This window comes from Notechis scutatus, chromosome 1, assembly GCF_049901735.1.
Source record: "Notechis scutatus isolate UNSWTSFEM ecotype Mainland chromosome 1, rNotScu1.2, whole genome shotgun sequence".
In the NCBI taxonomy this organism is placed as follows: domain Eukaryota; kingdom Metazoa; phylum Chordata; class Lepidosauria; order Squamata; family Elapidae; genus Notechis; species Notechis scutatus.
Genome location: NC_142009.1, coordinates 172246482 through 172270427, shown reverse-complemented (window position 1 = coordinate 172270427; position 23946 = coordinate 172246482). Strand labels below are relative to the sequence as shown.

Genomic DNA, 23946 nt, shown 5'->3' with positions numbered 1-23946 from the left:
ACAAGGACTGACCACTCCCTAAAGGACAAAGGAGCTGCTGGAAGCCTTCTGCTAGGCCCTGCCTGATGGTTATAGAGACCATATCTCTAATATCACTGGGCCCAATGCCAGAGGGGGGATTAGCCGGGCATGGACCTGCCACTGAAGGAGTAAAGGTAGCTTCAGGTCTAGGCCTATGGGCGCCCTGGGAGACCTGACCAAGGGGGAGACTCAGAGGAGCTTGCCTAAAATTAGGCCCAGATCTACTTAAATCTTGGGGACAAAATTCTTCCTCTACTCTTTCAGGGGACCAGGCATATAGAGGTAATGGCTTCAGCCTCCCCTTCCCTGGGACCAATCTCTGGGCCAACCTGCAGATCCAATGGGTGAGAAGCCTGTTGTAAACGACCTCTCATTTGCTCCAGGGTTTTTTGAAATTGCCTTTCCAGGGCCGCATGTCTTCTCTTCTCTGCCCTGAGTTCAGCCTTGGAAGTTTTCTTGGGCGCCAGTGCCTTGGCCCTGATTTGTGCAGCAGCCTCTCTCTGACCAGACTAGCCTCTCTGCCTCTTTCTCTTTCGGGCCCTGATCTTCCAGGCCCGAGAGTTCTGCGTTGGCCCTGTCTGACTCCATGTTGGACATAGGAAGGACACAAGAGGTGCTGGAAGCAACCCTTGTTTATGTGCCTCCTATCCTGCGCCAGGCACTAGGGAACAGTAAAAAGTTCTTCTTAGGAGAGGAGTTTCTGAAGAAGGCCCAATTCCAAATGGCCACCCTCCACGTGCGTAATAGCTGATCCTCACAAAATGACCACCTGCATGTGTGTGAATCCCGGGGGGGGGGGAACCACAGGGCTGTGATGGCTCCTTAGGCTATAGAGAGCTCCAAGCCAGACAGAAAAAAACAGCATTCTATCTTCTGCCTCTCTCCAATCAGCTGAGAGGCACTGCGACTGATGGCTGTAGCTTCGGAGTCAAGCGGCCAGCAAATTAGCTGTGAACAACTGCATGGGAGGATTCCAATTGCTCCCCTCGCCTGAAGCCTTTCAATGGCAGTGCTGGGGATCTGCTCTCCACGTGTATTGCTCTACTGGAGCCCTGGGAGCAGTTTTTTAAAAGATCTTTTTTCCTGTTCCTGCTGAATGTGTGAAATATTCAACACTGCTTCCTAGACATGAGCTCAATCCACGAGCTGAGTGAAAGCTGAGGGAGCTAGCAAGGGGCCATATACTGGCAGACTCAACTCTATGATGTCACAGGGAGAAGTCTACCCATCTTGGACTCTCGACGCAGCATCGATGAGAACTTTCCCATCACAGTTGCAACCCATGATGGTCAGAAAGTGGCCAGTCACATGATGAATCCAATTTTATGATTTTTTTTACAGTAGTCATTAAGAGAATGCCGTGGTCATTAAGTAACCCATGATTTACTATGGCCTGTTTTTGCTGAAAACAGGATGTAAACATCATTTTCAGCAAAACTGTCAAAAATTGTGGTCATGTAACTGTGGGGCACTGTATATGGCTATAAATATGGCCCAGTTGTTAAGTTTCCAAACTGCAGCCACGACTGTGGGGGGTGGGGGGGTGGACAGTTTGAACTTCAAATCCAGGTTGGAAGTAACTCCAAGTTAGGTCCGTTGGAACTTTGAAAAGTCAAGAACTCCCTGTAAGACAGTGAAATCAATTACCCAGAGAGGTGATAGCCTCCCTTTACTGGATGGGATCAAATAAAGATTAGCCATTTGTTGGGGATTCTTGGATTCTTGTGCTGACAAGAGAATATTTTAAAAGGCTGAATGCAGGCTTAGCATGCTGTGAAGATGCAAGGGTTTCATTGAGTCTGCAAGATTGGTGGGCCTCATTTGGTTTTAAGTTCTACAAATGACAGATAGCCAGACCTGGAAGACATGCCCAACAAACATCAAGCACACCTAGAAACACTCTCAAAGGTGCTTTTTTTAAAACTACGATCTGGATGACTGAGAATCTCCATAGACATTTAGAAGTACTGTGGTTGCTCTCTGCAACAGACTGCCCAAACTGGAGGAAGGTAGCAGATTTGGGAGGTTTTACATGAGCCAAAACCACCAGATCAGCGAGTGAGAGAACCTGGAGGCCAGAAAAACTTGGACAACTGTACAAATGGCTCAGCTTCTGCAGTCTAGTATTTCCTCCTATGTTCAGGAGCTTAGCAGTGAGGAGATTAGGGTCTGTTCTGTGGAGCTTCCAGTATGGACCTATTTTTTTGTAATCCTTTTCTTTATTACTTTTTAATCAAACAATTTAATGTTAAAGAAGAAAATTTAAAAACAAATTAAAAGTACAACTAAAAATATGAACTAATAAGTAAAAAAAGAAAAATCTGTCTTATATTTTATTCTTATCTTTAGTTACTGGTTTAGCAATGAATTCACTACTATAACATGAACAATACAAGAAATTATTGTAAGAGATCATAAAATCTCTGCCTTAACACATATTGCTACTTTGTTTTTGGTCAGATCCCAGCAAACTTTGTGGTGGCCTGAAAAATCAATCACCAAAAGCCCATATGAGGTTGAAGCCATTACCTTCAAAGGAGGAAAGTTAATTCTATCTGCAGCCTGTTAAGTTTTCAGAACAGAACCTCTGTTTAGCATTACAAAAGGTGAAAAACAAGTAGAGATACTATTATAGTTCAGCTTTACTAATATCCCTAAACCCCACCCCTTTGCTGAGGACAAATCCCTGGTTAAACACAAGCTATTATTAGTTTGGATTTGTACTTTTGCTTAGGCTAACCCATCTGACAAAATAGCCATAAAGGTAAAGAGATGATGATATCATTATATTTCACTCCAAACTTTCTTGAGAAGACTGTATGAGACAAAGGGAATATAAATAAAATGGTGATTTTTAGGACAATTTCCTAGTTCAATCAAATGACTTCTAGCTAAGAGTGATGAAAAAGAGGATTAGCTATGTCAATGGATATGGCGAAAAAATACTGTGCAAGTACAAACTCAAAATTTCCTTTTTCCCTTCCACCAGGTAAGAATAAATTACTCTATTCTATCCAATGCTCACTAAGCCAAGGATGCAGCAGGAGTCGTGTAGCAGGCAAACGTTTTTTCCATAGTGAGCTAGGCATATTTAGGGATTTTCTCTGGTCATCTTTCTTGAAGAAACTAAGATGACTTAACCCAAAGCATTTTGTAATAGAATCAGAACCAACTGTAACAGAACCATCCAACAGAATTCTCCAGACAATCTTCATTCCATATTTTTTTTCAAAACAGCTCCCAAGAATTACAGTAGATATCTACCACATTGGAAGTTCACTTCATGCAACATTCTGGTTCGGTAGTAAATTATACAAATGATGGAATTTTATAACCGAGTGAAAGAAGACCTTCTCCTTTTCATTGCTCTGAATGGAATACATGGAAAGAGCAATAGCACTTAGCATTTATACTGCTTGTCTCTTTCCATACTCAAAACTTGGGGCTATCAGGGCTAAAGAAACTCAGTATTTAAAACTACTTAGCAGCTATATCTCAATTTCTTACAATATACCTAGATAATTCCTCCCCCCCCCCCAAAGCATTTAACAGAAATGGCAGTTTCTTCAGAAATTTCATGCCAAAGCTTGAGTTTAATTAGTATCCTTCTTTGTGGTGCTTCATTCTTTTCTTGGAATATGTATAGTACATACATGCATACACACAAACACAAACACATACACAAATGTAAGATACATTTGTATCATTTTTTGACTTTTTAACATTAACAAAATCAAGTGTAAATATTTTCAGCTTAAAAATTGTTTATTCTAAATCATTCTAAATATTAGAAGTTACTAATAGCAAACAAGAATGTTAAACATTTCAGAAAGTCTCTTTGCATAACTACAGTATTAATTTGTGCATAACTTGTGCTTGATCCAAAGTTACTTTCATTTAACTCAGAGATCTGGGTAAGAATCTCAATTTGGAATGCTATTTCAAGCACATTGACTATTTATTGTAAAAGTAGACTTTTGACATTATAGCCTATATGTGTTTACTTTTTACCTCTAACAATTTCAAATAAAAGAACAGCAGCTGCCAACATATCTTTATGACTCATCTAGAAAGATAATGACATCAAATGGCTCTCTGGCAGGAGCGGGATGGGGTAGTGCATCCATCCTTGCTCTACTTGACCTCTTTTGATACCATTGACCATGGGATTCTCCTGGGACGGCTTCGGGGATGGGAGTGGGAAACCTTCTGCTGTCTTGGTTCACTTCCTTCCTCTGAAGCCACTCTCAGTCAGTGTTGATAGGAGGGGAGAGATCCAACCCTCACCCACTGCTTTACAGGGTTCCGCAGGGCTCGGTACTCTCCCCGCTCCTGTTAAACATTTATATGAAACTGCTGGGTGAGATCATCCGTCACCCGTGGTGAGTTAAGTGTTGCTGTGTCCTCCCTCTTGCAGTGCCTGGAGGCTGTTAGGGGCTGGATGGGGAGCAACGGTTGAAACTAAACCCTTGCAAGACCAAGTGGCTCTGGGTCTGGGGTTTGTTTGTTCAGGGAGAATTACCACCTTTAGTCATGGATGGGGTGGCACTACCCCAAACAGACCCTGTGCGTAATCTAGGGGTTTTTCTGGACTCACGACTCCTGTTCGAAGAGCAGGTGGCGGTCATGGCCAAGAGGGCCTTTGCGCAACTGCGGGTTGTGCACCAGTTGCACCCTTTCCTGGATCAGCTGTCCCTACTCACAGTCATTCATGCCCTGGTCACTTCCCGTCTTGATTATTGCAATGTGCTCTGCATGGGGCTGCCCTTGAAGAGCATCTGGAAGCTCCAGTTGGTGCAAAATGCAGCGGCCCGCATGGTTTTATGCAGACTCCGGTGTGCACATGTATCACCTCTCCTGCAGGAGCTGCATTGGTTGCCAATTTGCTTCCGGGTACAATTCAAGGTGCTGGTTGTCACCTTTAAAGCCCTTCATGGCTTAGGTCCAGGTTATCTGAGGAACCATCTCTTGCCAGTGACATCTACCTGACCCATTAGAGCGAGGAGGCAGGGAATGCTACGGGTCCCACCCCTGAGGGAGATACACCTGGTGGGACCTAGAAGAAGGGCCTTCTCTGTGGCGGATCTGTCTCTCTGGAACATCATTCCCCCAGAGATTAGAATGCCCCCCTCATTAATACTATTCTGAAAGGCACTGAAGACCAGGTTTTGTCAGCGGGCCTGGGGAACCCAGAGAGGGATGGAACCCATCAGATGGCTAGTGTGATCCACTGTCATCGGGGTAGAGGGTGGGAGTTGGTTTTTGGTTTTTTTGGTTTTGTTTTTTGTTTTCCAAATTTTGTTCTATTGTACTTTACTAATTTATTTGATTCTTTTCTCTTCTTTTTGTTAGTTCTTATTGTTTTTATTTTTATTTTTTGTTTTAAATATGATTTTACATTGAGTAAGCCACCTCGAGTCGCCATGGGCGAATAGGCGGCAATATAAATCAAATAAATAAATGTACTCACATTTATATTTGAACAAAAGCTACACCTTGACTTCTGAACCAAGATCCCAAGTATAATACGTGAAATAAATGTAAGATTTATTATGAGAGCCATCAAATAACTCAGGATCATCAAAGGATTGAGCATTGCCAATTCCACATTTAAGGAACTAAAAATCACTTGGTTAAGGCATGCTTCTTCCATTTCTGGCTGACATCGCAATGGGACCAAAAGCAGAGAATGGAGTTCTCCGTTCCTGCGCTGGCTTCTCACTGTTTGTGGACTCCAGAGGGAGCCGAAAACCACCCTGGAAAGCTCTCCCATGGAAATCTGGAGCTTTTTCCCTCTGTGCGTGTGCGCTCGCCCCGAGGCCGCTTCTACCGGCCGATCGAAGTGGCTGGTGACTGACCTTGGGGAGCTTCCATTGCCCAAAAGACACTGCCTAATGGCGAGAGGACACAGGCAGCCACTCCTCACCCCAAAGCGGCTGGAGACTCTGCCTTCAGGGAGCTTTTGTCGGCAGATAGAAACAGCCTCATGGAGCAGGGATTGTGCGTGGGCGCTCGCCCCGAGGCCACTTCTACCAGCCGATCGAAGCGGCTGGTGACTCTGCCTTCAGGGAGCTTCTATCGACTGATGTTCAGTAGTAGATCGGGGTATTCTAGCCTAGGCTACCTGCAGGGCACTCCTAAAGGCAAGTTTTCTCCCCACACACCCCCATCCTTCCCCCCCATTTCTCTTCACCTCGTGTAGTTCTAACAAACGATGTGAGAAATGGCGGGGAAACGCATGGTTTAAATAGGCCTAAATTTTGGGAGCGGGGCTTAATTTCACCTCATGCCTAGAAATCATGCTGGGCCTTCCTATTGGTGGAGGCCGTATTGTTGGAGAAACACGGTACTTAAGGCAAAAGTCTTATTGGATTTATAAGACAAATGATAGCTTGATGCTGTTAATGGAATGAAGATTTAGTTATCCACACAATATTTGCAATTAATGGGGAACATAACATGAAACTGTAAAAATACAACATTTGGAACAGCGAAACAATATTTTAACTTTTTCCCAAGCTACAATGGAGCAATAGGATTCAGGAACCTATTTAGAAATGGGGCCATGAACAAGCACCTTAATGAACCCCACTCCAATCATCCCTAGCTTTAAAGAAAAACTTTTCAGGAAACTGGTTTCATACAAGGAATAAAAATAAAGCTTAGAAGGACTGTGCATGTGCATACAGAAAACAAAAATTACATTTACAAATACAGAACCATTACCTGTTGTTTGAATCTCATAAATTTCAGTAATGATGAATTCTAACTTTATACAGATAAATATTCTATCATAGTTCTTTAAAATACAAGCAAAGAAATCTTCTGACTTGTTCAGAGCTCTAACATCCAAACACTTTCACTTTGAATTTCATGACTTTTCAGAGAAATAATTTTGCATTTTCCTCTGTGGAGGAAAAATGCAAAATACAGATGAAGCTCAAATTATTCAAGACAGCTATAAATAGGATCACAATACATTTCCTCTAAACTGAACTGTATTGAAGATTTTCTTCTGCACAGTAAATTTAAAAGACATGCCCTGATATTCACCTTTTTATCCCAAACGTGTCCCAGAAAGTACAGGATAAACTGCACAAAGCTGGAACTTCGGTGGCATTCTTGTCGATGACAAATCAGAGACCGTGATCATGCTTACCCTGTTGGAGGGGTCCTTAAAGTACCGGATCCATCTGACCTACCTCATAGGGGTGGGGGAAGAGGGAGAGACCGCCAGCTGGGTTGAGGGGAGCCGCATCTCCCCTCCCTGGCTTGGTAAACTCCCCTAGAAGACAGGGAGAAACGGCAGTCTTTAATGGTTGCCCTAAAGATGGGAAGCTGCCGGGACACAAGTTTTGTGCTGGAGAGTGAAAGTGGTGAGCAGCGTGTAACTGAATAAAAGACTTCGAACATTCTTTTTGAAAACCCCAAAAAAGCGGAAAGAAGGAGCCCTCATTTAGAAGAGTGGTAGCGGCGAACAAGAAATAAGAGGAAAATATAAGATAAAGAAAAAACTGGAAATAAATGAATTATATATAATTAGAGACTAAATTTGGAACAACATACAGAATTGGACATTAATCAGGCATTAAATAAAATGCTGGACTTATTTGGAATTAATAAAATTTAATATTAATACTACAGAAAAGTGATTTAAAATAAAAGAAATCTAAGAAGAAAGTGATATAGAGCACCACCTAAGGGTTAATGATTTCCTTTTATGTTTCTATGGAAAATTATTGGTTGTATAAACAAGATCCACGGAAGCTTATAAAAAAGGGGGAATTACAGTAAAATATAAAAGAATGCAATACTTTGGGATTGTTGGAGGTTGATTGCGACAAAAAAAACAGAAGAGAGAGAAAGTGAGATGGAGACTTTTGACAAGGACTATAACAGAAAAACTTGACCTTTAATAAAATAAAGAATAACTTAATAGACCAAAGAAATGGAAGAAATAAGCAAAAAATTTAAGTCGGAGCTCCAAACTGTGAGAGAGATGTTTAAAGAAAAAATGAGACTAGTGGAGATAATGCTGAGTAAAGTAATAGCATCACAGCTCACAGAAGAACAAAGGAGGCTCAGAGAGGACGAATTAAAAGAGGAAAATAACAGCGTTGATGAATATGAAGAACCATTGTCAAAAGGACTTAAAACAGAGACACTGACAACAGAGACAGCAAATAAAAGAGATAAGACACCCAAGAGCAAGAAGAAGAAGGGAAAATACAAGAATAAACTCCAAAAAAAGAGAACTGAAAAAGGGGGGAAACATTGCTGACAGGCAGAGGGAAATAAAAATAAAATCAGAAGGAAAAAAGAAGAAAGATTGGGGAAATTTAGAAAAGGGAAACCTAGCAAAAATTAAAAGGAATGATAAAGTTACGAGATTTAGAGATAAGGGTTAGGGATTGTACAAGGGGATTGTTCATGGGAATGTATATTGGCATTTAGTTTAAAACTTGCTGGAAATTATTTTAGGATTATATAACTATATATTTACATAACTGTATATGAATTATACTGTTATGAACCCTTATATTGGAGGATCAAAACAGGGGAATGGAAATGTATTAAAATATATAGATAAATTTTGGATAAGTTAAGGAAGAAAAAATATGAATATTAATGATTATAAGAAAAGTGAAATGTATTAAAATATACAGATTTTGGCTAGGTAGAAGGGGAAAAATATGATTATTAATGATTAAAAGAAAAGTGAAGATGAAATGAAATACATTAGGAAGTCATTCTACTGATTTTAGGGGGGAATACCTAAAATATATATATGAAATGTTTTAAAATATACAGTTGATTATTTAATGTTAACATGTCTAAAGTTGGGGAATGAATTATTAAATTAGATAGAGGGGATATACCATGTGGATTCTAAATGTATTGGTTTTGTTTTATTTTTGCTTTTTTTAGATTGTTTATTATATAATTGGCTTAGGGAAATTTAAGGATAAAAATGATGTGTAATGTTAAATAAAATAGGTTGTAAGCTAAAAATGGAAATAATAGGGGATAAAGAACTGGGAATCTATAGCTGGATGAAATGATATTGATATTGAATTAATAAATTGAAATATGGAATGGAAATTTATTTAAAGATAAGTGAAATGGATAATGATATGAGATGATATAAGATTGGTGGAAATGAAAGTATGATTATGTACAAGTGTTATTTTTTTATATATAAAGTTTTATTGTTTTTTAAGACAAACATAGACAAACAAAACATAAAAACATCAAGCCATCTTCCATATATATACATAGTGTCGGTTGGTTTACAAATTGTTTTGTGCTTCCACTTCATAGTCTTCAATTACAATTACACTGTATATATTCTCATATTGTCAATCAAATATTCCTAAATACATTAATATCATTATTAATCAATCATTTGACTATACTATTATTCATTCATGTTTTACAAGATAATCCATATTTTATTTAATTTGTTTTGTGACAGTTCATATTATCATCTCAGATCTATCCTACAATCATTTTGTTGATATAATAAAAAAATACATTTTTATATATTCATTGTTCTAAAAATCTAAATATTTCATTACCATGTTTTATTGTCTAACCATTGATAGAATAGATCCCAAATTTTATCAAATTGTTTATCATCTTGTTCTCCGATTTCAAATGTCAATCTACTCATTTCAGCACATTCCAATATTTTCTTAATAATTTCCTCCTGTGATGGTACTTTCTCATTTTTCCAATTTTTGGCAAATACAGTCCTAGCCGCTGTTAATACATTTACAATCAGGTATTTCAATTCTTTACTATATATTTCAGGTAAAATTCCCAGTAAAAATATCTCTGGTTTCAAGTTTATATGCTTTTTTGTTATTTTCTCCAACCATGTGTGGATTTTAGTCCAATATTTTTTGGCATCTGCACAAGTCTACCACATATGGTAATATGAGCCAGGTACTTGATGACATTTCCAATATTTTTCAGATTTATTCTTGAACATTCTTGCTATTCTTGTTGGGGGGAAATGCCACCTCTAAAACATCTTATACAAATTTTCTTTATATGCTGTTGACAATGTCATTTTATAGTTTTGAGACCACAATTTTTGCCATTTCTCTAGATCAATCCCATATCCAAAATTCTTCCCCCAAGCAATCATTGTTTCTTTAACTTGTTCTTCTTCTAGTTTAATTTCTAATAGATATCCATGCAATTTTTTAATCACCTTTTCATCAGTACCTGTCAAAATCTTATCTAAATCAGTCAATTTATCATAGAAACCTTCTGTTTTAGCATCTTTATCATACCTTGAATGTATTTGCGTATATGAAAACTAATTCATCTTTATACCTTGTTCTTCTAATTTTTGCATAGATTTAAGTTCACCCTTTTCATTCAATATTTCACCATAACTGTTTGTTCCTTTTTGTATATTATAGGATAAGAAAAAGCTTCAATAGTCAATAGCCAGACTGGAATTTTCAAATAACATTGCCTTTTAGTCTTCTCCCAGTTTAACCACAGAGACTCCCGTATATAATGACTTCTAAAGTACCCCTGTGTTTTAGTTCCTTTATAACATAAAAAAGCATGCCACCCCAACAGCATTTCTTAATGTTATCCATTCCTTAACTCACATCAAATTTGTAGCTTGGTAGTACAACTCCCAATTAGGCAAACCAAATCCTCCTCTTATTTTAGCATCTTGCAAAAGTTTTAATTTTATTCTCGCTTTCTTACCTTGCCATATCTATTTCAACAAGATGCTGAGGGACCCTTGGTTGTATGCCCTCTGTTGGGCCCCACCTTAGTGTTTACTGTTCCTGTGTAAAAAATTTATCCCATTGGCTGTCAGACTCCCAGGGATGGGGGTCTTAGCTAATTTTGAGACATCGTCTGGACCACATGGTTTCACCTGAGTGCTGGCTGGTGCAATCTTCCCAGGATATGTGGGTAGAGGGTTTTGCTATGTAGAATACTCTGGTCCAGGCCTTAATGGCCCGCCTATTAACAAAGGTGGGGGTGAGCTTCTGCTTCTGAGTTTCTACTTCTCTTTTTAGGGGAAATATTCTGCCTTTTTAGTATATCCTAAAAATTTTCATTTTCCTAGGAGAGGGGTGGGTTTTAACTTCAAACAACTCTGGGCAACAAGTCCTCATCCAAATGACAGAAACTTTGGCAGTCTTCTTTAATTTTCAGACTCAAAAAATTTCAGACATATACTTATTACTAATATACATGATTAAAATTTAAATAAAAGGCAAAAACTGCAGTTTTTCCAAGTACATTACGGATCAGTATTATTTTCCCCAAATAGAGTCAATATATAATTGTTTAAACTTTTATTTGTTTAAATAGTGAATAAATTAGTCATATCTCTGCTCAGAAGCTTTTATAACATCCTATCACAGAAAATGAACTCTGCTTTATATTTTTAAAACTGTATTCAATTTATATGGCTGCGCCATCTCACATAACTCTGTGCAGTGCACAATTTTAAAATAAGTGTTGGAAGAATTATCCTTCTGGGTTCAATTCCAACTGGGGAAAAAGGCACTGGAAACATGGAGGTTGTTTGGAAAGATGGTTTAATGGTGGACAGGACCACATGGCTTGAAGCTCCAAAGTGAAAAGGATGATCACATGCTTCAAGATGTTGGGTGAAGGAAAAGAAGGGCTGATATGCTGAGAGTGCCTGGGTTTTATAACCTCTGTTGGGATTTGAATTTGAGTTTGTATTCTGATTGGTTGTCAGGCTCCCATGAGGCCATGCAGAGGCAACTCTGCAGGCTGTCCTGAGTGCCAGGCTTGGTTGAGCCTTGCTGGATGATGATGCAATGAAAGGGCTTTGGGCAATTCCTATTATAGCTCTAACTGGAGTAGATCTTTGTTGGGTAAAATAGGCTGGCCCAGGCTAGAGGAATAGTCCATTAGCAAAGGTGGTGGGGCTGAGTTTCTGCCTCTTTGGTGAGTTTCTGCTTCTGAGTTTCTACTTCTCTTTTTAGGAGAAATATTCTGCCTTTTTAATATTTCCAAGGATATTTCATTTTTCTACTAGAGGAGCGGGTGCTAACTTTATATATAAGTAAAAATATATACAATAACTAAAATGAACCTAAACAATAAAATACAAAAATGAAAGGACATTGCAGCCAATCGTAAAATGATTTTAACATAGCCAGAAAACTGTTATACTCAAGTGCAGTTCAAAATATTGTCAACTTTGGAATTTATAAGACAAGTGTTTTCTCTATTTGATGAAACAAAGTAACTGAAACAAGAACATGCAGATCCATGAGGATACATCATTATGCATTATGTTCTTTAAAATGGCAGTTCATTCATCAATCTAACCAATGGTGTGTTTTTTTGCAGAGACTACAACATGTTTCTTAAAGTTTACGATAAACACATAATCCAGGAGATGGCAACTCTGTCAGATCCGTGTATCTGTCATTTCTTCAGTGGAAGAAGAAAAGGGGGGGAGACGGATAAAGAAATCCTTCTTGATCTAACCTGAATATATTTAATCTTATATTGAATTTGTATAACCTACACATGATACAATGGAGGGATGAAACCCAGATGGTGGGAACCTATCACCTCTGAGAGAGACAGCCAGGAGATGAAGAGACCATAAAAATTCTACAGTGAGATGTGTCCTGGGAAACTCTGAAAAAGATCATTCTGAAAAGGGGGTTGGGGGGAATTAACATGTTGGCTCTTTGTTTTACTAAATACACATCAAGAAAAGGGGAGGGGTTTTAGCAATAGCAATATTGGTACTCCCTTATCAACTCTTTCCGTTGGGTCAGTGACTTTGCTGCAAACCCAGTGCACCTGTTTAGTGAGTGACGAGTGTGGCACATACGACAAAACTGTATTCTCCTTGTATTCAGAGATCTAAATTGGGTTGTACCTGATGAGTTCTCTCCCCAACTGTGTGTGGATGAGGAGTCGATCTCAGTGTTATGTGTGGACATATGGTGATGATCTGTAGAGATGTGCAGTAGAGGCTAGAGAGGTCCAGAGTTGAGGTAGCAGTCTCTGTTAGGTTGGTAAACTCTGCTTCTGAGGCGAAGGTTTCTGAAGCTGTTGCAGGACTCTGTTTGCCAGAAGACAAATTCTTGGAGAAAGGCAAAGGGTGGGTCTCGTCTGCGGTACGTGGCCAAAAAGGCGTCAGACAAAACAATCCATCGTTCTAATATTTCTTTTGGGAGTTTGGCGATGATTGCTTCTTGCGTTATGAAGAGATCAAGGCAAGCCAGTCCTGGTAAGTCAGAACATTCTTTGGCTGTTCGCAGCTCCGTAAGGATGTTGGAAAAGTCCTCTAGTTTTCGGGTTTCGTGGATGGCAATACATGGGAAACTGTAAAGTCATTCTAGGAGTGAGTATTCCATCAACGTGTCTTTGCCATATTTCCAGTTCAAAGCATCCCACGCTCGTTTTAGAGCAGTGTCTGGGTCATTAAGTAAGCCTGTGTAAATGTGTTTCACCATGTAGGTAGACTGTGGTCCTAGCCATGCCAACAGAAATTTAAGTTCTTCATCAGGAAGCAGCTGTTTGCTTTGGGTGGTGCTCGTGAAAATAGACTTCCATAGTAGGTATTCTCTGCCTGGCTTGTCATTGAATTTGTACACACCGCTGACTGCTAAGTCTAGCCTTCCACACCTTAGTGATGGTTCTCTGTTACTTCTCTGTGAGGGCAAGTCATCTCTTCGTATGACGTCATCGGAGTAGCGTTCTGGCTTGAGGGCATGTGCTGTGGATGGTATGTAATTTGCCCAATAGTACTTTATGAGGTCGGTATTCATCCCCACATATGTAGGTAGTACCTTTTGAAGCTGAGTGTAGGTTCCACGCTGTGCGTCAGAGTTGTTTAGCGGTTGTGGTGAGAACTCTTTAGTCTGAGGATTGAGTATGGCAATTGTGATTGGTTGCATGTCAACTTGTTGAGAAGTTGTTGTGAGCACTGGTGGGCTAATTTGCTCACCTGACAGGCCATGAGACGTTGGAGTAGGGATGCTAGAGTTGGGAAGAGAATCTCGGACCTTAGTACGTACAACATCAGTTGGGGAAGGTTTGCTGATGGTGGGAAGTGAATCTCGTACTTTAGGTCGTGCAACGTCAGTAGCGTAACTGACATGTAGAGTCTGTGGTTGAGATTCATCCCTGTGCTTCCCTGGTTGTGGGAGACTGCTAGGCAACTGGGGCAATTCCAGCTGCTCGTGTTGTAGTGAGTGCTGCTCATCCACGTAGGCCTTGACCCGTGTATCTGGGCTCTCTTCTCCCAACTCTTCGAGGTTGAATTGGAGGGAGGTGTTGTTGGCTATCTTCTGCCATGCTGCGGTATGTGCCGTCTTTGTTGCGGCATCTCTTTGCCGTTTGGCCAATTCTAATTTGGCCTGCGCTTTGGCCATTTCCGCCTGTTGTCTGGCCTGGGCTTTGGCTATTTCAGCCTGTTGACTGACCTGGGCTTTGGCCTGTTGAGCCGCTATTGCCGCCTTCTGCCATGTTACCTCCTCTATGGCGCATAGCTCTGCATCTGTTACTGCAGCTTCTACTTCAGCTTCTGCAGCCCGTTCGGCGTAACTTGCTGCTTTGGAGGCCTTAAATGCACTGCTACAACGGGAGGATTCTCTGGAAGGATGGTGAGAGCTGGCAGCAGAGAATTGGTGCGAGACACTGGAACCTTGCGATCTAGCCAGTTTGGGATTGAGGGAGGAGGGTTTCTTAGAATGGTGGGAAGAAGACACATGTGATCGAGGAGCCATGTCGAATGTGGCCTGCTCCCTTGACGCTACTTCCTGCCGACGCAGGTTGTGGAGCGCTGCCTGGATGGCTGTCTTGCTTTCCTCAACACAGTCTTCGCGTTCCTTGTGAAACTCCTCGAAGTATTGGATGTGTGTTAGGTGTTTGGGGTCACCCAGCCTTGACTGGATGGACTTGAGGTTGTCTTCGCTACGTCTCCACCATGCAAGAAGGGCATCTAGATCAACTAGCAATGTGCGGACTTGCTCGGGGGGGCAGCTTGTGTTTTGGGGTGTCACAGATCTTCTCAAGCTCCGCCCATGAGTCTGCGTAGCAATGATATTGCTTCTCCCAATCGTTCCTCAAGTGTTCTTCCATGGGTTCGGTAAGCTTCTTACTCTTTCTGAGGTTGTAGGCTTTCGGAGGTATCACCGCTTCTGTAGAGATTTGGACATCTGAAACTGGGTTTCGGGAAGCAGGCTTCACGTTTACATCAAGGGTGGGTGGAGGGCTCAAGTCCTCTGGTACTGCAGGGACATCCGTCATGGTGAAGCAGTTGCCATGTTTCAAATTGGTAAAGGTGACTTTGGAAAAATTTAGAGATTTTCCGTGCAATTCCCTTTTTTTGTACTAGGGTGCGCTGCAAGCTGGTAGCAGAAAGTAGAATTGCTGCTGGAGTTAATACTTGAGCACTTAGGTGGTGCTGCAGAGTCTGGGAGATGCTAGCACAGCACACAGTATGGCTGTTTCTAGGGTGCGTTGAGCTTGCAAGGGGGCACTAGAGGTTGCGTAGCGAAGTCTGAAGACTTGAGGGCTAAATGCAGAAATATGCCTGTTAGTGTTGCTTGCTCCACAAGGTAGCAGTAGAGGGTCTGGAAGACATTGTTGCTATGCCCATGTAAGCTTGCAGTTAATCTTGGAACCTTGAATTAAACTGATTAAATTGTCTACAATAGTTGCAAAAAGGGATTGTCATTGGATAAACACTCTGGTCAAATTTGAGAAACTGTGTAAAAAAAAAAAAACTCTGGGAAATTTCTCCTTGAGCCCCAGATGTAGCTGTGGGCTGCTTTGCTTAGGTCTGTTAGGTTGCAGTTAATCTTGGAACATTTGAATTAAATTGATTAAATTGTCCACAATAATTGCAAAAAGGGATTATCATTGGATAAATCTTGAGAGACTTTGTAAAAAAATTTTTTAAAATGTGGTTTTTTTGCCCACCAGATGGTGCTAGAGTCTAGCAGTTGAATGGCAACTGAAAATGCTGGAAGGGAAGGTGAATACACAACTACGATGCTTTACCATGTTTGCTTTCAAATTGCTAATTTTGTTAAAAGAAAAATCCTTATTGACTTCAGCAGGATAGCAAAAGGCAAGATGCTGACTTTGTTTAAATCATTGCTAGATTAAGTGTCTCTCTTCAGGGGGAAGGAATGTGCCCATTGCTCTGGAGACGGCTCTGGCCGGAAGAATTTTTATAACCCTGGCCTCTTTATTGCTTTGCCCGCCTTCCAGATGAGCAGAGGAAGATCAGCTTTTGTTTTACCAACAAGCATACAGGCATGATTTCTCAGAATCTCTTATTGCATTTGTAGAAGGTTTAAAGACAAAGGTTTGGTTTTCCTTTGAGAGCTGGGAAATATCTGACTCTCCTTGTTATGCAAATGGAGTTTTTGAGATAGCAGGAAGACAAATTGAGCAGAGACGAGGGGGGGCGGTTTACTGGTTTTCAACTCTGCAGTTAGAAAGTTCTCTTTGTTTCTAGTATGTGGGGGAATTCCAGCCCCCCAAACAGCATGTAAAGAATGCCGAAGCTCAGAGAGAGAGAGAGAGAGAGAGAGAGAGAGAGAGAGAGAGAGAGAAAGAGAAAGAGAGAGAGAGAAGAAATGCAGGCTTAGATTAACATTGCATATTCACTCCTGGCTTCAATATTACTTTGCTTTATCACAAATCCAAATTAACAGTCTTTATACTGATGGGCTTCAGGACTTCAAATTAATCATCTTTTTACTGTTCTGTATCCTGTACAGATGCAGATAGATAAACTCCACAAAACATCCATAACAAAGTACTTTTATTGGTTCATCAGGTATCCTCATAACTCACATTTGCGATGTTCTTCTTTAATCACCAATCCTTTGTAAATCTCTCTTGTAGGTAAAAAGATGATTTATCTTCTCTCCTTTTTCCCCTCATGTTGTAGCGATAGAGGTAGAAGAGTTACCATGAGTCCATGAGTTCAGCCAAGAGTGAGGAAAACCTACCCCAACCCCTCGAGGGTCAATTTAGTGACCAATCAGGATTACAGATGTGGTCACATGATATGGACTACGTTTCCCAGGATACCTTAACTACATTTACCATGATGCATTCCCTTAAGGGGACAGCTCACAATTGCTACCTAACTATCCAATTCCCATACACTGGCTGGACAGCACAGGGACCGTGTATATTTGTCCACAAAATTCTTAAAATATTACAACCATCTAAGAAACTAGGGCCAAAATTCATTGGCCCATTCCCCATCTCCAGAATTATTAACCCCGTGACGGTAGAGCTTCGACTTCCCAAAACACTTAGGCAGATTCATCCAGTATTTCAACTGTAGCTTGCTCAAACCGGAGATCACTTCAAACTTCAGACCCCCCCCCTCCCACGCCTCCAACTCCCATCATGGTACATGGGGAACAACATTTTGAAATTAAAGATATCCTTGATCCGCGCACTCACCGTGGATCCACACAATATTTAGTAGCTTGGAAACACCTTCCTTCCTCAGAAAATGAGTGGGTAGCCAAACGACATGTAAAAGCACCCACATTACTATGAAAGTTCCACCTAAAATACCCTGATAAACCATCCTAAACTGCAAACATAACGCATGATTTTTGTTTTTTCCAGGTAGACCGATCTGTTTTTTAAGGAGGGCAGGATGTCAGATCCATGTATCTGTCATTTCTTCAATGGAAGAAGAAAAGGGGAGGGGGGACTGATAAAGAAATCCTTCTTGATGTAACTTGAACATATTTAATCTTATATCGAATTTGTATAACCTACACATGATACAATGGAGGGATGAAACCCAGATGGCCGGAACCCTATCACCTCTGAGAGACAGCCAGGAGATGAAGAGACCATAAAAATTCGACAGTGAGATGTGTCCTGGGAAACTCTGAAAAAGATCATTCTGAAAAGGGGGTTGGGGGGAATTAACATGTTGGCTCTTTGTTTTACTAAATACACATCAAGATAAGGGAGGGGTTTTAAACTCCCTTATCTATCTCTGCATGCCTGAGAGACCTTAGACGCTGCTTTTAACCCCTACATGAATTGTCTCATCTCAATAAAGGATTCCTTTTGATAGGTTTTGATATGTTTTCAGAAGTTCATTCTAGTTGGTTGAATGGGAAGTTTTGTAGCCTGACAAACTCAGACCTGTGGTTACCATGGCATATATGACAACATCCATAAAACCACAAAATTAATTTTAGTTTTTGAAGTTAAAGTCAACATTTGCAAGACTTTGCTGTTCCTGTCTACAGATTATAGCATTTTTTAAAAAAATTATTTGGGACCACCTTCAGTATTTCTGCAAATGTTTTTACTCCACACATCAAAAGCAATGATTCGATCAGCAAAGTATGTTATAGACCTAGTAGTGTTATCAGAATTAAGCATCCATTTGGCATTAATTTTTTAACATGTTTACAAAGTACAACTTTTAAAAAATGAACAAGCAAATATTAAATATTTGCTGATATTTGCTGATGTGGAATTGATACTGTAATTGAATCATTTCAATTGTTGTGCATCGTTTACTTAGAACTATGTCCACTAGTTCTCTCAGTAAATGCACTTAAGATTAAACTTTAATGTTAATATTGGCCAAAATTGCAATTATTACAAACATGCGTTTTTAATTAAAACAGATTTCCTTTTCTATTCAGTGCGGGTCCTTTTCAGCAAAATGAGTGTTGCCTCTAAATTATTGTAAACTTCACGGCATACCGTATTGGTATGGTGTATTACCCATTTTTTCTAAAATTTTCAAAAGTACTGTCACGTCTTGTATTCCAACGCCTTGGTAAGGGGCGAAATTATAATCCAACACTAGAGGTTGCATTGCAATACCTGGTTACAGAAGAATGGTAGTCCGCCCACCCCGGATGACTAACAAATCCTATAACCGTCTCCACCCTTTCATGTTTCATGCCTGTCCCTTGAGTAAGCAAATTTCGACTTCAGGGCATCTTTTCCCAGCAATCACTGGGAACAGCCCTCACCCAAGCCGAAGGAGGCTGGAAGCTGAGGAGGAAGGAGGAGGCGGGCAGTAATCGAGTGCACGATTCGGCCATGATTCAGCAAGCAATAGGGACATGGAGGGAAAGGGGAGGGGGAAATCCAAAGCGAGTCTATCCAATCCCGTCTTGGAGCTACCACGCACGTAACCACTCGTACAGCGCAGACGCAGTACTAACACTACGCAAACGCTTTTTAAGGCAAACTAATGGGCCACCGTACTTCCCGGAAATGAATTGTCAGTGATAAGACAGTCTGCTAGGAGGTCTTTTTGTTTTTCCTTTTTTACGGTTCCCATAATTTAGGCAATTAGCAGAGATTTAATAAATGAAAAGCCGATCTTTGTTCCCACCTACGCTTTATTGATTGTTGGAGGGTTTTTATAAAATATTACAGAAAAGATTTAGCCTTCAATGTGGGGCTGGATCAATGAGGTAAAAATCACAATCGACTTTGCTCCAGGCTTTCTCCTAATAAAAGTTGTTTTACAAAAAGTAAGCGCAGAATTGGTTTTATTTCCCCAATTTTGCTCGTATGTGCTATTTCTTAATATTGGCAACTGCGTTGATTATTATAACTACCCAAAGAAATGTTAACAGTTTGCTTTAATCTTTCAAAAGGTTTGAATTAAGTGTTGGAAGAATTATCCTTCTGGGTTCAATTCCAAGTGGGGAAAAAGACACTGGAAACATAGAGACTGTTTGAAAAGATGGTTTCATGGTGGATAGGACCACATGGCTTGAAGCTCCGAAGAAGAAAGAGCTAAGATGTTGAGAGTTCCTTGGTTTTATACCCTCTGTTGGGATTTGAATTTGAGCTTGTATTCTGATTGGTTGTCAGACTCCCATGGGGCCATGCAGGGGAAACTCTGTAGGCTCTCCTGAGTGGCAGGCTTGGTTGAGCCTTGCTGGCTTTGGGTAATTCCTATTATAGCTCTAACTGGAGTAGATCTTCGTTAAGTAAAATAGGCTGGCCCAGGCTAGAGTAATGGCCCATTAGCAAAAGTGGGGTGGGGGAGCTGAGTTTCTGCTTCTGAGTTGCTACTCTTTAGGGGAAATATTCTGCCTTTTTAATATTTCCTAGGATATTTCAATTTTCTAGGAAAGGGGTGGGTTTTAACTTCCAACAATAGTATGATCAGTTTGTTAAATGCTGAGGTTACAAACGAACTGGAGCACAAGCATTCTCAAAATTCAATATTTAGCATTCCTACTGGTTTTCATTTCTGCGTATCCAACTGGCACTTTCACCAAGATTTCACTTGTTATCATATAGTTTTATAAATGATATATTTTTATATGATTTCCAGAGATAAAATAGCAAATTTCAACTCGACTGGAAATCAGTTTTTGATATATTTAGAAGTACATGACTGTTGCAGGTTGTGAAATTGCAAGGTTTTTAAAAAATAGTTTGGAACACTGTCCAGTGCCAATATACAGTACAGTGTACATTATGTCTATACTACTAAAACTCAGATTCTTGTAACCTTTAATTGGGCAAATGGTGCATCATACGGCAAAACTTTTAAACGGGGGTACTTCAAATGGTCTACATCTGGGATCTTTGACTCTTTGACTCTTGTGGAATTAAAATTTGGCAAATTTTATAAGACATTTTGAGATATATTATCAAAAAGCAGTTTATGATATAATACAAGGTCATAAAGCATTTCCTGTGCTGTGAAGTTCATGCTGTACGTAAGTTAATTTCAAGGCAAAATACATTTCTGAATGTATCACAATTTTTGCAGGGAAAGCAGTACATCAGAAGCTCTTGTCTTGTTAAAGGTACTGAGGATTATGGTAGGGATTCTGAAATTATGACTCAACGGGACACAGGTTGTCTAGTAACATACTATAGTTGAAGTAAGCTATGCATTCAAAAACGACCTTGTAAGCATATATCCAAAAGTTCGAATTTTAAAAGGAATTTCTTTTCCCAATATTTTCATCCTGCCCATCCGAAATATCTATCAAACGCAGCCTGGAATTCATAGTTTATATATGTTATAATTTATTACTGTAAATCAGGGCTCTTCAAATTTGGCAGGTTTGACTTGTGGACTTTAACTCTCAGAATTCCTCCTCTAGTCATGTTAGCTCAGGAATTCTGGGAGTTGAAGTCCACAATTCTTAAACTTGCCAAGTTTGAAGACCCTTGCTGTAAATAGTCCCCGCTTTTGTCTCTTCATAAAAATAGCATGAAAGACAGGCGCTGAAGTTGCTGCTCGAACGTATGATATGGTCGCGAGTTGCATCATGGGAATTGTAGTCTAAGATGGCTGCGCGTTTCATTCATCTTGTTCTGTTCTAAATGCACGCATTTTCAGTTCACTTCTTTTAGCGGAAGAAAGCGGGTTCCTGGCTTAAACTTCAGTTCAACGTGACTCGCCTTGATTAAAGAAGGATTTACTTCTGAATAAACACGAGTAAATTGTGCGATAAACTTCGAGTAATGTGATCCTCCAAAGATGGGAATTCCGGTACTCCCTGAAAGGGCTTTCTCAAGTCTAATTCTGCAGAGGGTCAAATGATAATCAGCTAACGATATAATGAAAATGAGTACAGTTGCTGGGAAAGCCGGACCTCACCAGAAAATTAAGCACCTCTGATGGGGGAGGATTTTAATTCTCCTAATTCCCAGGCATTTGAGAAAATACTAAGTTGGGAACGGCTGAATTACATTATCCGATTTAACAGAACGGGGGTGGGGGGGGGGGCGCAATAAGGCAAATGTTTGCAAAAATAAAACATGCCCACACACAAAAATCCCCAAGCATTGTAACGGTCACCATTAGTCTTTTTTTAATTCAATTAAAAATAAAAGAGAAACTTAATTCAGAAGACAGAACAAAGTGCAAGACAGAGAAAAAGGACAGAGGGGAAAAAAGAGAAAAAATAATTAAAAGAAATGACTTTCGATCTTCAGGACACATTTAGCCATTCTTCCCTCCATTGGGATACTGTAGAGAATAACATTTAAAATACTGACATAATCGCCCTGTCTGGAAATGCATTAACAGGGCTTTAGTAAACGCCTACTACGAATACCGCTGCAGAAATGTCAGAGTATTGGTCGTGTTTCTTAAAGAATAAACGTGGGGGAAACTCAGAGTGTGAACCACTTTCACGATAACATGCGGGTTATAGAAGGGGGGGGCAGCAGCGGGGAAGAAAATGCTCCCCAAATCAGGGATCCTTCCTTCCTCCTCGTGGAAAGAAGAAATATTAAAACTCCAAGGCTGGGTTTTGACCTTTAAGAGCAGACCTTAGTAATCACTCCCGGAACTATCCATGACTCTTGCAGGACTGGGCGAAGGGGATTCTCAGCCACGTGGGATCTTCAGATTTGGAGAGGTTGGGTATCCGTTCGCGTGTTGCGTGGCCGCTGTGGAGCTCGCCGGCCGGAATCTTTGTTATGGCACAGCTACAGGCTCGCTTCTTTACCAACAATACGAAGTAAGTGGGAACGGGAAAGATTCGGCGAAGGAGAATCGGAGCTGCAACTTTTCAAGGGTCTCCTTGCGTGGTACCATCACCAATTTAGCATTGGCTCCCGCCCTCTCCTTTTTGCCCGAAAGTGAAAAAATGCTTTTGCCCTCTTCGACTTGAAATTCGAATTAAAGCTAAGATGGAGGCAGGAGGGCATGTCCATCTAAGCAATTTTGGAAAGCGATCTCCAATATCTTATATTGCTTATATGCTTAGAATGGGCCGTTCTTCGTAGCCGGAGAGCTTCTGGGCTTTGCAAATGTATGGTTTTGTAACTAAGCTTTCAATAGTAACTATGATAGTTGGATAACTTAAGCAGTTTGTTTTAGAATGGCTATGTAGCCTTTTGTTGGGGAAGCCCAAATGTAATTTAAGTGATTAAAAACCCATCATCCACGATTTCAGGGAGCAACATTATATAGAATAAACTGTATTGGTTGCCGCTTCTTGGAATGGCAATCACCTTTTTTGTTTAGCACTGATTGCAATGGAAATATAATTTGAAACAAAAACGGGATTTTGAAGTGATATTTGTTGCAGTTAGCACTAACTTGATAGTACATAACTAACTATATCAGTCTGTACAGAGGAGTTTCGGTGAGCAAGCATTCTTGTTTCCTGATCAGGAAGGAAAATAGACAAGACTGTCTATACAGTTCCATAGTAAATGGAACCACACCTCCTTCTATCTTGTGGGAAACCTGTTGTATGTAGATGGTGATGCCTGTTTTGTAAACAAATACTTATGGAAAATTTGCATGATAGAAATAAAAAAATGCTAAAAATTATTAACTCTTTTATAGATTCTGCAGGCGAGTTATGTGAGTGTAACTATGTACTCTAATAAGCCCAATGAAATATAGTAAAACTTGTATAGGGAGTTTGGTGCCCTCCATACAGTTGTATTTTCTGTTCTCACCAAATTCAGCTTACATGGCTAATGACAAAGAATTATAGAAGCTTTAGTCCAAAACTAATTTGCCTGGAGAATATGATAGAACTATATAGTTTTGAATGCATGAAAGCTTTCTACCACTAAGGTGCTCATTTCTATTGTACTTGGTTTCTCTGAATTGGTTGTGGCATTGTGGTGCCAAATTGTGGTGCCCTGTGAGGTAGAGTAGCTTTATATAGATTGGGATTTATATCAGGAAGTTATGGTTTTAATATCAACACTAGGATTTGAAAAGCCATGTGAAGCCTGTATCCTTACATTACAGTTGTATTGTGTTTATCATACTGGTTCTCTTAGAATCATATTACTGCAAAGTGTCAATTTTAGACCACTGAATCCAACCACCAACTTAGTATAAGAATTTTACTGAAAACATCTAGGCTGACAGTTGTCAAGACTCTGCTTGAACACATCCAATAAATGTGAATTTTT

At 40.1% G+C, this 23946-nt stretch overlaps 2 protein-coding genes and 1 long non-coding RNA gene across 4 annotated transcripts in view; 2 read left to right on the top strand and 1 right to left on the bottom strand.

Moving 5' to 3' along the window:
- The window catches only part of LOC113421086 (cyclic nucleotide-binding domain-containing protein 2), a 102225-nt gene extending 83166 nt beyond the window's left edge, over positions 1-19059 (bottom strand). The window contains exon 1 of the mRNA XM_087950142.1: positions 18898-19059. The gene's annotated coding sequence lies outside the window, so the exon portion shown is untranslated. The remainder of the gene's footprint in view (positions 1-18897) is intronic.
- Positions 1-23946, top strand: part of LOC148133098 (uncharacterized) — a 704593-nt gene that overhangs the window by 241882 nt on the left and 438765 nt on the right. The window lies entirely within an intron of this gene.
- The window catches only part of WDR12 (WD repeat domain 12), a 78253-nt gene continuing 76408 nt past the window's right edge, over positions 22102-23946 (top strand). The window contains exon 1 of one of the 2 annotated variants that reach the window (XM_087950162.1): positions 22102-22526. In XM_087950162.1, coding sequence (XP_087806288.1) covers positions 22486-22526 — 41 coding nt within the window. In that variant the 5' untranslated portion in view covers positions 22102-22485. The remainder of the gene's footprint in view (positions 22527-23946) is intronic. The other variant, XM_087950166.1, reaches the window with a different exon arrangement.